The sequence below is a fragment of the Colletotrichum siamense genome (genome assembly GCF_013390195.1).
Source record: "Colletotrichum siamense strain Cg363 chromosome Unknown KSG_Cg363_contig02, whole genome shotgun sequence".
In the NCBI taxonomy this organism is placed as follows: domain Eukaryota; kingdom Fungi; phylum Ascomycota; class Sordariomycetes; order Glomerellales; family Glomerellaceae; genus Colletotrichum; species Colletotrichum siamense.
The window spans coordinates 6,673,547-6,688,681 of NW_023501015.1; the positions used below are offsets into that span (position 1 = coordinate 6,673,547).

General features: G+C 57.5%; 4 protein-coding genes across 4 annotated transcripts; 3 read left to right on the plus strand and 1 right to left on the minus strand.

Annotated features, from left to right (window-relative positions):
• Positions 1–139: 139 nt before the first annotated feature.
• Positions 140–1,759, plus strand: CGCS363_v003749 (uncharacterized protein; the record flags this gene model as incomplete). Its single annotated transcript, XM_036635598.1, has 1 exon — positions 140–1,759. One exon carries the CDS (start codon positions 140–142, stop codon positions 1,757–1,759), a length of 1,620 nt encoding a protein of 539 aa, XP_036500139.1.
• Positions 1,760–2,793: 1,034 nt separating this feature from the next.
• NIT4A (Bifunctional nitrilase/nitrile hydratase NIT4A) lies at positions 2,794–4,128 on the plus strand (the record flags this gene model as incomplete). The annotated part of the gene is made up of 1 exon (XM_036635599.1): positions 2,794–4,128. The coding sequence occupies one exon, from the start codon at positions 2,794–2,796 to the stop codon at positions 4,126–4,128; it is 1,335 nt and encodes a 444-aa protein (XP_036499177.1).
• Positions 4,129–4,408: 280 nt separating this feature from the next.
• CGCS363_v003751 (uncharacterized protein) lies at positions 4,409–5,789 on the minus strand (the record flags this gene model as incomplete). The annotated part of the gene is made up of 2 exons (XM_036635600.1): positions 4,409–5,625; positions 5,756–5,789. 2 exons carry the CDS (start codon positions 5,787–5,789, stop codon positions 4,409–4,411), a joined length of 1,251 nt encoding a protein of 416 aa, XP_036499176.1.
• Positions 5,790–7,856: 2,067 nt separating this feature from the next.
• CGCS363_v003752 (Vacuolar protein sorting-associated protein 11-like protein) lies at positions 7,857–14,386 on the plus strand (the record flags this gene model as incomplete). The annotated part of the gene is made up of 10 exons (XM_036635601.1): positions 7,857–8,088; positions 8,143–8,562; positions 8,713–10,488; positions 10,535–10,597; positions 11,049–11,170; positions 11,240–11,491; positions 11,547–11,666; positions 11,724–12,605; positions 12,652–12,987; positions 13,037–14,386. The coding sequence occupies 10 exons, from the start codon at positions 7,857–7,859 to the stop codon at positions 14,384–14,386; spliced, it is 5,553 nt and encodes a 1,850-aa protein (XP_036499175.1).
• Positions 14,387–15,135: the final 749 nt, after the last annotated feature.

The following is a 15,135-nucleotide window of genomic DNA, read 5'->3' on the forward strand; positions in this document are numbered from 1 at the left end:
TTTCATCTCATGTTTATTTGACGAACTTGATCAGTGCTTCTTCGCCTTTCATCCACAACGCCAAGACATTTTGTTTGTGGGGATAGTCAGGTATAATTGACGACATATCACAGAAAGCGAGAAGCGAGAAACGTCTATAATGGGCACCGTCCTCTCGGCCCTGCGGTCCGTCGCAAAAGGCGCCACCGCCGTGGTGAAGCTCCTCGCGGACCTGAACAGACAGTACCAAGCGCTCCTCACGCGCGTCAACGCGCCGCCGGGGTTGCCGTACGAGAAGCCCAGCGCGCCGTACTGGCTGGACGACCCGCCGTTTCCGGAGCTTGTGGGTGCGCGGAGCGAGGTGATGCCTGGCGAGGCGGATGTGGTGGTCATCGGCAGCGGGATCACGGCTGCGGCTGTCGTGTGGGGGTTGCTTTTCGGCGGCGGCAAGGAGGAGGAAGGGAAGAAGGTGCCGAGGGTCGTGGTGCTGGAGGCAAGAGAGCTGTGCGCCGGCGCGACGGGGCGGAATGGCGGCCATGTGAAGGCGAGTCCGCACGAGCTGTTCCCTCGGCTGGCGCGGGTGTTTGGGAAGGAGAGGGCGCGGGAGTTGGTTAGGTTCACGTTGCGGACGGCGGGGCTTGTGGGGGAGGTTGGCACGGGAAGGGATGTGGCGGAATATAGAGACGTTGAGACGGTGGATTTCTTCCTGGACGAGGCGTCGTTTGAGGCCGCGAAGAAGGAGGTTGCGGAGTTGAAGGTGGCGGTTCCGGAGTTTGAGATACGGGTTGTGGAGAGGGAGGATGCGAGGACGGAGTTTGGGGTGGAAGGGGGCCATGTGTTTGGGGCGCTGGTGTATGAGGCGGGCGCGCTGTGGCCGTATCGGATGGTGGCGAGCTGTTGGCGGGAGATGCTTGATAAGGCGGGAAGCAGGCTGAGCATCGAGACGCGGACGGCGGTGGAGGGGATCGAGGTTGGAGAAGGCGGCACGGAGAGGCGGCCGTATGTGGTCCGGACGGGGCGCGGGGATGTGCGGGCGCGACATGTGGTGCACGCGACGAACGCGCACGCGTCGCAGTTCCTGCCCGGGCTAAGGGGGAAGATGGCGGGCGTGAAGGCGCACATGTCGGCGCAGAAGCCCGGGGGCAGGTTCGCGTGGCGAGACGGGAGGAGGTCGTGGAGCCTGTTATATGGAGGTGGCATGTTTGACTACGTGACGCAGCGGCCGAACGGGGACGTGATGCTCGGCGGGGGGTTCGCGCGGAGTCTGGGGCAGGGGGTGGATATGGTGGGCGTGTATGAGGACGGGAGCACGGAGGGGCTGACGGTTGCGCATGTCGGGGGCGTGATGGGGGCGGTGTTTGGGGATGCGTGGGATGGGAGGGTGGAGAGGGTTTGGAGCGGGATTATTGGGGTGACGGGGGACATGGCGCCGTTTGTTGGGCGGGTGCCGGAGGGGATCTCGGGGAGGAAGAAGAGGGGGAAGGGGATGATGGCGAAGAAGCCTGTGAAGGAGGTTGAGGAGGAGGACGGCGGAGGGTGGATGGGAGCGGAGGCCGGGGAGTGGGTGAGCGCCGGGTATAGCGGCGACGGCATGGTGTGGGCCTGGGGGTGCGGCACGGCGCTCGGGGTGATGATATCGGGGCGGGAGGGGGAGGCTCTCGAAAAGGGGCCTGGGTTTCCTGGAGGTCGGCTGGAGGAGTGGTTCCCGAGGGATCTGGTCATTACAGAGGCGCGTGTCCGCAAGGCTGATTTGAGTAACCTTTTAGATGAGTTGATGTAGATTAGGGTTGTATATGAATAGACTATGCGGGCTTGAAGTCAGTAATTTGAGGATTGTGCAGACTAGATTAGGGGTAACATGGAAGAGTTGCTGAAGACTACCAATACCGTCTATGGAACAGAACGTTCTATCAAATGAAATTTCCAACAACCCTCTCCTGCCATTGCACCTCAGCCTTCATTTCCTGCCGGTATGAAAGATATGATCTTGGTCGAAACTGCGCCAGACTAAATGACATCCCGCCTCTCCATCCGCCGCATAAATGCACCTATCAACATGCTCAATCTGCCGCGTCGAAACACGTGCCGAATTCCCCTTACCCACGCAACCGCGCAACAAAAAACAAAAAAGATCGTCGTACCCGCTGCAAGCATCCCACACAGGGGTCTTCCAACAGGGGTTCGGCAGCGGAAGTATCTTTGTACCCCTCCTCCCATCGTGGAGCTCCTCCCTTCCCTTCCGCTTCCCACTGAGCTGAAAGGCGCCCGCTGCGGGGTAAGTAGCTAACCGCGATGACGTCCCAGTAAGCTTTCCCTCTTTCTGTTTCTTCACAGCAACCAAGCAACCCACTTCCGTGTAAGAGTTTCTATCGGCGACCGACCCGAGCTTTTTTTTTTCCTTAGCTACGGATACTGCGCATGCCCACCGGCGTTTGAATCACCTCACACACCTTGTCCTTCTTGAGCTCCATTGCGGGTCAACCACGTCCAACTAATCACTCACACTTCTTCAGCCGCAGCTTTTTTCAAATCCCTAGTGCCCGCGGGAAACTCGTCTTGGCGATACCCTTAATAAACGGTCTCATTGTCTCCTCTTATCGTGTCACCAGCGCCCTTTCCCCACGCCTTAAAACCCGAAGCAAGCCGCCGCCGCCCATCACGCCATCATCGTGAATCCGTGATAATTATACCCAAACCCAGCACCGTCCCCTGAATCCAGGAACAACGACTAGACTAGCTTCACCAACCCGTCCCCCAAACCACCACAACTCTCGATACTAGTCGCATATACCCCCATAAACCACCACAACCACAATGCCTCAAATCCGCCTCGCAACCTCCTCCCCGGCCACCGCCCCCACGACCCCGCTCACCCTCGCCCTCATCGACCGCCTCGCCCGCCGCGCCTCCTCCCACGGCGCCGACCTCCTCCTCCTTCCCGAGGCCTTCATCGGCGGCTACCCCCGCGGCGCAGACTTCGGCTGCAAAATCGGCTCCCGCCTGCCCTCCGGCCGCGACGCCTTCCTCGACTACTTCGCCAACGCCGCCGACCTCGGCGACACCGTCGGCGACAGCGGCGCCGGCGCCGGCGCCGCCTGGATCAACAAGACCCTCCCCGCGCAGTTCCCGGACCCCGAAAACAGGGGCTACACCCGCGGCGACGGCACCCGCGAGGAGCTCGAGCGCATCGCCGCCCAGACGGGCGTCTTCCTCGTCGTCGGCCTGATCGAGAAGGCCGGCGGCAGCCTCTACTGCGCCGTCGTCTACGTCTGCCCGCGCAGCGGCATGCTCGGCAAGCGGCGCAAGGTGATGCCCACCGCGACGGAGCGCCTCATCTGGTCGCAGGGCTCGCCCGCCACGCTCAAGGCCGTCTCGACCGTCATCAAGGGCGTGCGCCTCAACCTCGCCGCCGCCATCTGCTGGGAGAGCTACATGCCGCTGCTGCGCCAGGCGCTCTACGCGCAGAACGTCAACCTCTACCTCGCGCCGACCGCCGACGGCCGCGACACGTGGCTACCGCTGATGCGCACCGTCGCGTGCGAGGGCCGGTGCTTTGTCGTGTCGTCCAATATGGCGGTGCGGCCGCCCCCGCCCGCTTCGTCGACGGAAGCCGCGGTGGAGGATGCCGAGGTGAGGGATGCCGAGGTGTATCCCGCGCGCGCGAGGCGGAACTCGTGCCTGACGGAGGACGGCAACGAGATCGCCCTGCCTGCTGATGGCACGACCGCCGCGAAGAGCACCACCTCGACGGCCACGAGCCCCTCCCGCCGGCGGAGGAAGAGCGTCATCGTCGAAGACGGCAACGAGATCGTGCTCAGCTGCGACGCCGAGGACAATAACAACGCCAACGCCATCAACGGCGCCGGCATGACGACGACCAACGGCACGACGGCCAAGAAGCAGCAGCAGCAGGCGGCGCTGAAGAGCGAGGACTGGATCTCGCGCGGCGGATCGTGCATCGTCGGGCCGTTCGGCGACGTGCTCGCGGGCCCGCAGTGGGAGGACGACGAGGGCATCATCTACTCCGACGTCGACTTTGAGGACTGCATCCGCGGCCGGTTGGATATCGACACCGCGGGCAGCTACTCGCGCAACGATTCCTTCAAGTTTTCCGTCGAGGGGCTGGATCTCGATCCCTTGCCGTACTAGAAAAAATACAAACCAGGCAGGTGTTCTCCTTTTCGGGTACGACTTGTGAACATGAGCAAAGTAGTCAAAAGTATGAACTGTTTCACTCGTAATGCATGTATTCTCAATGCGCAAGTCCACGGCTACACTGCGTATGAGCCCCCGTGGTAGTGATATATCCATGATCCCGTCCATAAACCGATGCCTCCGTTCCACCCAATGATGCCTGCCGCCCAGATATCCCCGGTCCAATTTCATTAGTGCAAAATTCGTTCGTCAAGAGTGCCGCGATCGTGTCGCTTCATCGATCCTCGCCTTCCTTTGCCCGGCTCGTTCCCTCTTCTCTGTCGTCTGTGTCGCCGATCTCAGAGGCTTCCCGCGGGCTCGTCAAGGGGCTGGCCACGCCGCCAATGCTCCCACTGATGCTGTCCGACCTGCCGTGGCCCAACAGGCCGCTCCGCACGCTCGCTCCGTCGCCGGCGCCGCTCTGCTTCGCATAAAAACTGTTGCGCTCGCCGGGCAAGGCGGGGGCAATGCCCGTGGCCGAGTAGATGCTGGTGCGCTCGGCGTTAGCGATGCGTGAACTGCTCTGGTGGAGGCCTGGGGTGGTCGGCATGCCCGCGCCCTCCCCGATGTTGGCGCTGAGGACGCTCAAAGGCAAGCTTTCGCGGCTGCCGCCCCACAATGACGAAGGCGCCAGGGCGCGGACGGAGGCATCAGTATCGAGCGAACGACGGCGACGGCGCTTCGACGACGAGGCTAAGGTGATGATGGATGCATTATCGGTAAGGAGGTTGTTGGCCGTGGCTGTGGTGTACGTCGCTGGGTGGCCCGGACCCTGGTTTGATGGCGCCAAGTGGGCTGGAATGGCGGACGCGGGCGATGCAGTCGGGAAGGGCTGGTTGAAGTGTATCGAATGGGTATGGCCCTGGTGAGAGGTGTGGTTGGTGTTGGTGGTCGGGTTTGTTGGCACGTGGGTGCCGCCGTTTGCTGGCATGGATTGTATGGTGGTGAGAGTGGTCGTCAGGGATCGCACTGACGGAGCCGGTGATGAAAAGGTGCTGTCGCCTCCCCTGCGTGACTCTACGCCCCCAACCGTCCGACTTGTTCCCGCAACCGAGGGGGCGTGGTGAGATGGGGCGACGACAGAATGCGCGCCATCGTAGTCTGTCGAAATCGTGGGAGCCATGGATCGGCCGCCAGCAGTGGGCGGGGCGCCGCTGTCATCAGATGATACGCGCGACTCTCGCTCGACTGATGTTGCGCTGCCGCTGAGGGCTGTGGAAAAGGAGTAGGAGCTGGTCTCGACATCGACATCGGCATGGCTGGCGGAGGCTACGCGGCCTGACTGGGGGTATGGGTTGTTTTGTTTGGAGGCGCGGCGGAACTTTGCGTGTTGGCGCTTGGAGCTGGGTAGACGAACACCACCGCCATCGCTGGACGAAGAGCTCTTGAAGTTGGTGAGTTTCTTGACCCAGGTGGAAAAGGGACGGCGGCGACCCGCACGATCGGGACGATCTAGCATGCTGTCAGTTTCTGGATAGCCAGAGCGATTGGCGAGGCGGCGCAAGTGAGAAAGTTGGCGAGGCATTGGACGGTGGGCAACTGATTGCGGCGGCGAGAAGCGTAGGGAAAGGTGCTTAGTTACCATGGGGTGGCAGCACAGCCTCAGTCGTAGCCATTCGGAAGCGTGTGACTTTTTTTTCGTGGAGTTGTCGAGCCGGCGGTTGTGAAAAGAGTGGTTTGAAAGAAAAGCACTATCAGCGGTAACTCGCTCGTATCGCAGTCGTCGCAGGAGGGGGAAATGGCGAGGCAGAGCGTGAAAGTTCGGATGTCGTCGAGAGAAAGGAGTCGAGCGAATGTTGAGAGCGAAGGCGGCAACGATGGTCGGTGAAGAGTCGGGTTCGGAGATGAAGAAGCGACCGTGGTGGAGGACGGGGAATGGTGTGTGGGAGAGGAATGTGGTCGTCGGGCTGGATTTCGCGGGCAATCTGGACAACGAAAATGGAGGAGGAGCAAAGAATGGGAATGGGGAAGGAGGAGGACAGAAATGGGATGGGAAAGGCGAAAAAGGCTTGGCAGAATTGTTGGAAGGCAAAGGCGAGCGGAGCTTGATTGCCTGGGCTGGAAGCGAATTGGGACACTGAGGTGGAAGGGCTGGGCTGGATGGGGCGGGGACACTGCCCTGGAGCGTGGCCGCGGTGCAGCGCCCTGCCCCCAGCAGTCTCCACTACGATCCACGGCGGCCCCGGCCAGTGCCCGTTCGACAGTCGTGGACTGCCCGAGGTGGTGTTGCTGCCCGTCCAACTAGGCGTCTACCACTGTTAGGTACCTCCTGCCTTAGGTAAGGCATCTTGGGCATGGAATGGAAGGCAGCCCAGTGTGTTTTATTCCAGGCACCCTTAGCTGCAACAGCTAGAAAGGATCACCAGGCACCGTCTCCTAGCACTTCACCTCAGACACCCGGCCTCACCCAGGCCGGGTAAGGTAGCCTGCCAGAAGGTAAGCCGGGAAGCGCCCAACTGACCTCTGAAACTGGTGTGCGCCGGTCGGGTGTGGTGCCTACTTTAGGTACGTCCAGTGGTCCAGTGCGAGCGTCTCCCTCCACTGGCAGTGGGCTGGGATCACTCCACTGCAAGGTCCCCCAGGACGTGGACCCCTACTGCCAGCACTCCATCCACCTGTGCGAACCGTCACTGGCTGATGCTGCGCGAGGTCAATATCCAGCGCAATCAGGCTGCATTATGTCATCACTGCTTGCTGCTGCCGTGCTCTCATCCGAAGTGTGATGTCACCGTCCTCAAACGACTCAATCCTACCTGCCCGGGGTAGGTAGGTTTGTCCTTCCCAGCATCGCGATATCCTGGTGCAGCCATGACAGCTGCGTATCCGGACACACACAGAGGAATACGAGATGGTGTAAGAGATAAGATAGCCAGTCATTCGTGCGAATACGTACTGAATCCCCTAACCCATCCAATGCACAACGGATACGGACACAGGCATCACATGTAAGACATTGGATGGCCATGTCAGCCACGATACTCAACATCAGACGGCAGGTTGAGGCACCAACAGCGGATTACAACCTCTCGTCGTCTTTCTTCGTGTCGTTACCACCAAGGCACCCTACCTAAACCTTACTGGCCTTACGTTGTCCTGCCTCGAATAGGTTCCCAGCCTTCCTGAGACTGCTAGACTCCCACTGGTACCCTACAATCTGCTAGCTTCACCTCGCCCTCCAGCTTACCTGCTGGCGCGATCGAATGGTCAAAGCTCTCAGCTCAGTTCTCAGACACCTGCAACACCTAGTTCCCACTTTCGAACTCTCAGACTCGCATGGCGTTGATTTGAGCGACTAGCTGAACTGTAAGAAAGTACGGAGGCAGAGTGGCAGAGTGGCATGTTGCCCGCTTACCTGAGCATCTGGGGGGGCCTTTAAAATTGACGGTGCTGCGCGGCTGCCCAGCAGCAGTTGCCGCCGTGTAAGTGGCTCGTTCAGCCCAGCCACACCTGAAGTGCGCCGTGGCTCGGGCGTCGGGCAGCTGGTACCCGCTCTTATCGTTATCGCCTTCCGTCGAATTGTGACGTCTCACTTACAATCTCGCCCAGCAGCGACAACCACTGGCCCTTTTGGATGAAGGAGGCCGCTTCCAAACATAACCAACAACCAACTCCCGTCTGCATTGAGGCCAGCTTGCTCGATTCAACGCACATCGTCATGGCGCCTCGAGTCCACAGCCGCCATCATGTCCATTAAGCCGCTGCCTGAGGACGTCATCCGCCGCATCATGTCCTCGGCAACCATCACCTCTCTCAACGCCGTCGTCTGCGGCCTCGTCAAGAACTCATTCGATGCAGGCGCAACCAGGATCAACATCACCGTCGACTACTCTCGGGGCAACTGCACAGTCGAAGATGATGGGCTTGGAATCCTGCCAATCGAATTTCGGGAGGCTGGCGGACTAGGCAAACTGTACCGTAAGTCTTGCCGCACTGACGCTCCCGTTCAATCATCCGTTGACGCATTTTTAGACACATCAAGACACTCCCCCGAGAGCGAAGTCCACGGCGCCAACGGCAACTTCCTCGCCTCACTCGCCGCATTGTCTCTGCTTTCCATCACCTCTCATCACCATCTGCATAACTCCCAAAACTCTCTGACGCTCCACAACGCCAAAGTCTTGGCACGCAACGTCCCTGCCTTACCGGAACAGCGTCTCCTTGCCTTTGCCCATGGAACTCGAGTCATCGTTAGGGACCTTTTCGGCTCTATGGCCGTCAGAGTCAAGCAGAGAGCTATGGCCTCTGAGAAAGCTGCCGTCGACAAGGAATGGTCCCGCCTGGTTCACGACCTCGCCGCTCTCCTGCTGGCGTGGCCGACGCCTGTTGCCCTCTATGCCCGAGACACCATCCACAATAACGAGATACGCTTCAAGCCCACCTCAACGTCAAGTAAAACGGTAAAATCTAATCTCCTTGGCCACTCATCATTGATTTTGGCCCAGTCAGGCCTTTCCGGTGGCTTGGACCATGTCTCATGGATCCCAATCGGGGCCACAAGAGGGAAGCTAACCATTGATGGGTGTATCTCGTTGAGTCCAGTGGCAACTCGCAGGGCCCAATTTATCAGCTTTGGTGTTCACCCCGTGGCTAACGAACACGGTACCAATGTGTTGTATACCGAAGTCAATCGCGTCTTTGTCAACTCCGGTTTTGCGATTGAAGAAGATGTGGACATGTCACTGGACCAGGACGAACTACTGGAGAGCCTCCAAGGTCTCGCTAACAGGAATGTTCGACCGAAGAGGGGCTTGGATCATTGGCCCATGTTCCACTTCAAAATCTCTTCCTCATCGGGAGTGCGGCCTCTTTTGACTTCTTCTTTTGAAGACCTCCTAGAGGAACGCAACCGGACACTATCAGATATGATCGACTTGCTCAAGCTGGTTTGTTACGAGTTCCTGAAGAAATATCACTTCCGCCCTCATAGATTCAATGATTCTTTGCGACGACCGGGTTATGAAGGAAAGGATGAAGGTGCTCAATCATCTGGCAGACCCGGTAAACGGTCGAGGCCTGTTTCAATGGCATCAAGCCGCTCAAATTCCGCCACGCCTAACCCAAGACCAGACTCACCATTTGATCTCTGGCAACGAATCAAATCTGGGCAAGTATCGGCGGCCACTTCCAAGTCTGGGCAATCCACACCGATATCGTCTACAGCAAGTCCACTAGCGACAGCAGTGTCATCCGTAAACGAGGAAGAGGAGCAAGACTTACAACCAAGCTTGCGCTTTCTCGATGATTCAGGCAATGTTTTGCGCAGACCTTTCGGAGATGTGCCTCTTCTCGCATCGCCAAAAAAGGCCGCGCTTCCAGGCCAAGCCTCAAGCTCGGAGTCCTCCCCAGAAGACGCTGGACAATACGCAGCTACAGAGACTGGATTAGCGGAATCAGCACAACCACAAGAAGTATCACAGGACTCATCCCAGTTTCCCAACGTTAATACCCCATTTACATCGGCATTCCAGCGATTCAAAGAAAATACTGCTCAGCCAGCAAAAGAACCCAGCGACTGGTTTAAAGGAGTGCTGTCAAAATGGGAGAACCCTGTCTTCGAGCCGGTTCAACCTTTCGTCCCTCGCGTTGATGATACATCTCTGGGCGGAGGCGATGAAGATGTTGGGTCGACACAGGCGATTGATGCTGGATGTTGCCACCACACATCCATGTCCAATATCAAGCTGACTGGGCGCATCTCCAAGGCTGCTCTAGCTGGGGCTGAGGTCGTGTCGCAGGTTGACGCAAAGTTTATCCTTGTAAAACTACACCGAGAACAGGTGTCTGGTAGAGCACGGCCGGAGCTTCAACGGAACTCAGTTTTGGTACTTGTCGATCAGCATGCCGCAGATGAGAGATGTCGACTAGAGGCACTGATGCAAAACTACTTTGAGAAGGCGGATGGGTCCGACGAGGTGATTGCACGGACGCAGGCTCTTGATAAGCCCCTTCAGTTCGAGTTTTCCAACAAGGAGCATCTTTTACTGCGAAGATATGCTCATCATCTGCGTCGATGGGGCATCTTCTACACGCTGGGGGATCAAGAAACAAATGAATGGCGGCACAAGAGCAGGCAATTAGCCAAGGTTGAGGTGCTGAGTCTCCCACCAAGCATCTATGAGAGATGCAAGACGGATCCGAAGCTGCTTGCGGAGGTCTTGCGGAACGAGATATGGAAGCTTGAGGAGGAGGGCAGACCGACTACTCGGCCCTTTACTGCTGCCAAAGGTATCGCCGGTGGTGAGATCGACTGGGTATCCAATTTCCACGGTTGCCCTCAAGGAATCCTCGACCTGTTACACTCGAGATCTTGTCGAAGTGAGTACCCCATGATGAGACATTCGAACATTTTCTGACTTGGTAGGCGCCATCATGTTTAACGACATTCTGTCAAAAGACGAGTGCGAAGATCTGGTGCGACGGCTGGGTCAGTGCGCATTTCCGTTCCAATGCGCCCACGGAAGACCTTCGATGGTCCCCCTGGTTGACATGAGAAGCTTGAATATTCACAATGAGACCTCTCCAGTAAGTTTTGGTGCTGAACTCAGGAGGTCGGGATTCATGAAATAGTATAGTATGGACCTGTTTTGGCGTTGTTGCACTTGGAACTCTATGATACCCAATACTAGATACTCTCGCGAGCTGAATAACTTCATGAATGGATTCGAAATTGAATTGTCTCGTCAAGTGTGAGCATTTCCCAAGTCTCCAAATGCAGGTCATCGTCAGTGACACACCCGGGAAAACATGTGGCTGGTACTTGTTGTTGCGCCTTATGTGGCTGAGTGCATGCAGACGTCTGAGACCCACATTTGTTGGACAGCAGCACTCCCGTGCTGTAGCACCAGCGAGAGCAACAGCTCCGAAGCTCCCCACAGCGGCGTCATTGGAGTGCGAGGCACCGACATCGACCGACACCCAGCGTCGCCCTCGACACAACTCACACCGCCGCGCCTCCGACGAGCCTTCGACGCCGAGAGATGTAGCCATGGCCTTTCAGGTAAACGCGCGATCCCAGGTACTGCCCTGCCCCATGTCCGACACCGACTGACAGACTCCAACGCTGCAGTGGAAGGCATTCGACTTCTTCGACGTCACCCAGGTCCGACTCGCCGACGACGAGACCCGCGCCTTCTTCGAGAGCAACGAGATCGCTAGTGTCTGCTCCGGCTCCGACAGCCTCTTCCTCGGGAGCTACGATGGATTCGTGCGGATCGTCGGCTCGAGCTGGAAGATCGTCAAGAGCTTCCAGGCTCACGATGTCGGGACGATCACACACATGCGCCAGATCGAGGGGACCAGCTTGCTGGTAACGGTCGCTGTAGGTGGACCTTTGGATGACAAACTAAAGGGTAATGTTGGCTGAAATATCGCAGGAGGACCTGAGCAGCGAGCCGGTGCTGAAGATCTGGGCTTTGGACAAGTTGGTTAAGAAGACCAACATGCCGACTTGCCTGAGCACCCTGAACATTACGAACAACAAGAAGCAGTTTCCGGTAGGTGTTGAGCATGACGAAATTCTGTCCATCAATCGCTGACATTCGCGCCCGCAGATATCAGCCATCGACCTCCTCGACAACTTGACGCAAGTAGCGGTCGGCTTCGCCAATGGTGCCGTGACGCTGATCCGAGGCGATCTCATCAACGACCTGGGCGCCAAACAGCGGACCGTACACGAGTCGGAGGAGCCCGTCACGGGCATCGAGCTGATGACCGATGTTCAGGGTGTAACGACTCTCTTCATCTCCACGACGGCTCGCATCTTGAAGCTGGCCATCTCTCGACGAGGCCACAGCTCACCGCCCAAGACGGTGGAGGATCTGGGCTGCAACGTGGATTGCATGACTGTCGACAAAAAGACGGGCGACGTTGTTGTGGCTAGGGAGGATGCTATCTATACGTACACGTTGGAGGGCAGGGGAGCGCCGCGGGCATACGAGTCGCCCAAGCGGTTGGTATCGATCTACCAAGACTACGTCGCGTTGATCTGCCCCCCGTCATCTCCGACCACCGATAAGCCCTCGGACACCATGCGGCGGCGCTTTGGCGGTGGAGCTGCCGATGCCCTCTTCAACGCGTCGACTTTTGTCCTCTTGGAACCGGACCTGAGGGTGATTGGACACACGCAGTCCCTGATATCGCCGTTCAAGGCCATCTTCCAGATCTGGGGCGACCTCTTTGTCCTTACCCAGGACGGCAAAGTGAACCGCTTCCACGAAAGGACTCTGCAACAGCGCTTGGAGATGCTCTATCAGCGCAACATGTTCCCCTTGGCCATCGAGCTGGCGCAGAAGTCGAAGATGGACGCGACGCAGCAGAGTGGCATTTTCCGAAGGTTCGGCGACCATCTGTACCAGAAGGCCGACTATGACGGCGCGATGGTCCAGTACATCAAGGCCATTGACACGACGGAGCCTTCACAGGTTATCAGAAAAGTAAGTGAGCTACAATCTCTTTGGAGAAAGATGCTAACGCATGTAGTTCCTCGACACTCAAAGGATACACAATCTTATCCAGTACCTCGAGCAACTACACGAGCATCGCAAGGCGACGGCAGACCATACAACACTGTTGCTCAACTGCTACGCCAAGCTCAAAGACATTGACAAGCTCGAAGCCTTTATCAAATCTCCGGGTGATCTGAAGTTTGACCTCGAGACCGCCATATCGATGTGCAGGCAAGGAGGCTACTATGAACAAGCGGCGTACCTTGCTAAGAAACACGGTGAAACCGACCTGGTCGTGGACATCCTCATTGAGGATTCGAAGAAATACGCAGACGCGCTGGACTTTATCTGGCGCCAGGATCCGGAGGTGGTAAGTGGTGTACTTGCCCTGTCAAAGCCGATGTCTGACACCTTTGTAGGCATATCCCTGTCTCAAGAAATACGCTCGGGTCCTCATAGAGAACTGCCCGAAAGACGCAACTACACTCTTCATCGACTACTACACAGGCAAATACCGTCCCAGGATACACATCATCCCCATTGAAGACAATGAAGAGAGTGTCGCAGCTGGAGGCTATGTTGCAGGCGCCGCGAATGCCGTCCAGAACCTTTCCAACTTCCTTCCCTTGCCGTACATGAACACATCCTCTATCTCCAGTCCTTCAACACCAGGAAACCAGACGAAGCCGATTAATGGCGATGCCTCTCTCGTCATGAATCCCGAAGACATTCCAGCACCAAAGTACTCGCCACCGCGGCCACGGACGGCCTTCTCATCATTCATCGACCACCCCGATGAGTTCATCGTTTTCCTAGAAGCCTGCCTCAAGGAGCCAGCTCTGGAGGAGAAAGACCGAACAGATTTATACACGACATTATTCGAGATGTACCTCCACAAGTCCAACGAGAAGAAGGGGGATCAGCACAAGGAAGAATGGGAGAACAAAGCCAAGACGCTCATCGAGGGCCAAGACATACCAATGGAGAGCTCGAATGTCCTTCTTCTCTCCCACCTCTCAGACTTCAAAGACGGCACAACGCTCGTCAAGGAGCAATCAGGCCTTCTCTTTGACATCTTCCGCTCCTACACGTCAGCCAAGGACACCCGCGGCGCCATCAAAGCCCTCCGCAAGTACGGCCCGGAGGAGCCCCAGCTCTACCCAGCAGCTCTGGCCTACCTGACCTCGGACCCCCGCATCCTCGAAGAGGCCGGCCCCGTCGAGCTCTCCAACGTGCTCGGCAAGATCGACCGCGACGGTCTCATGGCCCCGCTGCAGGTCATCCAAACGCTCGTCGGCCAAAACGGGTCCTCGGCAGGAGGCGGCGTCGCGACGATGGGCATGATCAAGCCCTACCTGCACGAGACGATCGATCGCGAGCGCAAGGAGATCGCCGCCAACCGCCGCCGCATCACAGCCTTCCGCAGCGAGACTGAGCATAAGCGTGCCGAGCTCGCCGAGCTTGGCTCTAAACCCGCCGTCTTCCAGTCCTCCCGCTGCTCCGTCTGCACCGCGCAGCTCGACCTGCCGGCGGTCCACTTCCTCTGCAAGCACAGCTTCCACCAGCGCTGCCTGCGCGTCGAGGGCGAGTGCCCGCAGTGCGCCACCGACAACGCCACCATCCGCGCCCTACGCAAGACGCAGATCGAGACGGCCGGCAAGCACGAGCTGTTCAAGGCCGAGCTGGAGAGGAGCGAGGACCGCTTCGGCACCGTCGCAGAGTGGTTCGGCCGCGGAGTCATGGGGGCGCCTAATGCTGATACCACGTAGTTGCGGAGAGTGGGAGGGATAAACCGCACAACTGCACGGATTTTGTTGTTGGCCCAGTAAGGTTTTTGGGTGAAGGGTGTGGTGGCGTAGCGTGAGAGGACAATTTTCATCGCGTAATGTAGTTCAGGGAGGGGAGAAAGACAGAGTTCAATACCATGTTGTTTCCTACTGATGAAGATGTACTTTCCCCAGTGGTGGGTGTTGGGGAGACAAGAGTGCAGTAGTTCCTCCAGGCGATGACCAACTAGTTTCCATCTACAAGCATTGCTGAATTGCTGTCGCCACCATTCCTGTTTAATTTAGCCTTCCAGAGTTCGGAATCACAGTTACATCACAGATTCACGAAAGTTCGATGCGATGGAGAGAGGTCATAGGTGATAGTAGACAAAAGGGAAATGTGTCCCAAGTCTTATTTGCTCAAATTTGTGATAGAAGTAGAAAGAAGAAGAAGTAGAGGGGGTTATTGTGGGGTGTTTACATGCCGACATCATCCAACCATTACAGCAGGAGAGAACTGGAAAAAAACAGTTGTTCCTCCGGGAAAACCTGAACGCTCTTGAAAATGCTTTGCATGCTGTCAAGGAAAAAGGACCTTAGACGACGTCTGGGGATAGAAATAGCAACCAGTGGCTGAGGCCACAAACCGAGACCGCCTCCCCTCCATTACACTCCCTTTCCCAGGAGACAAAAGAAAGCAAAAAGTGGGGGGGTGTGTGTGTGTGAATGTTGAAGATTGTTGATGGGTAAAA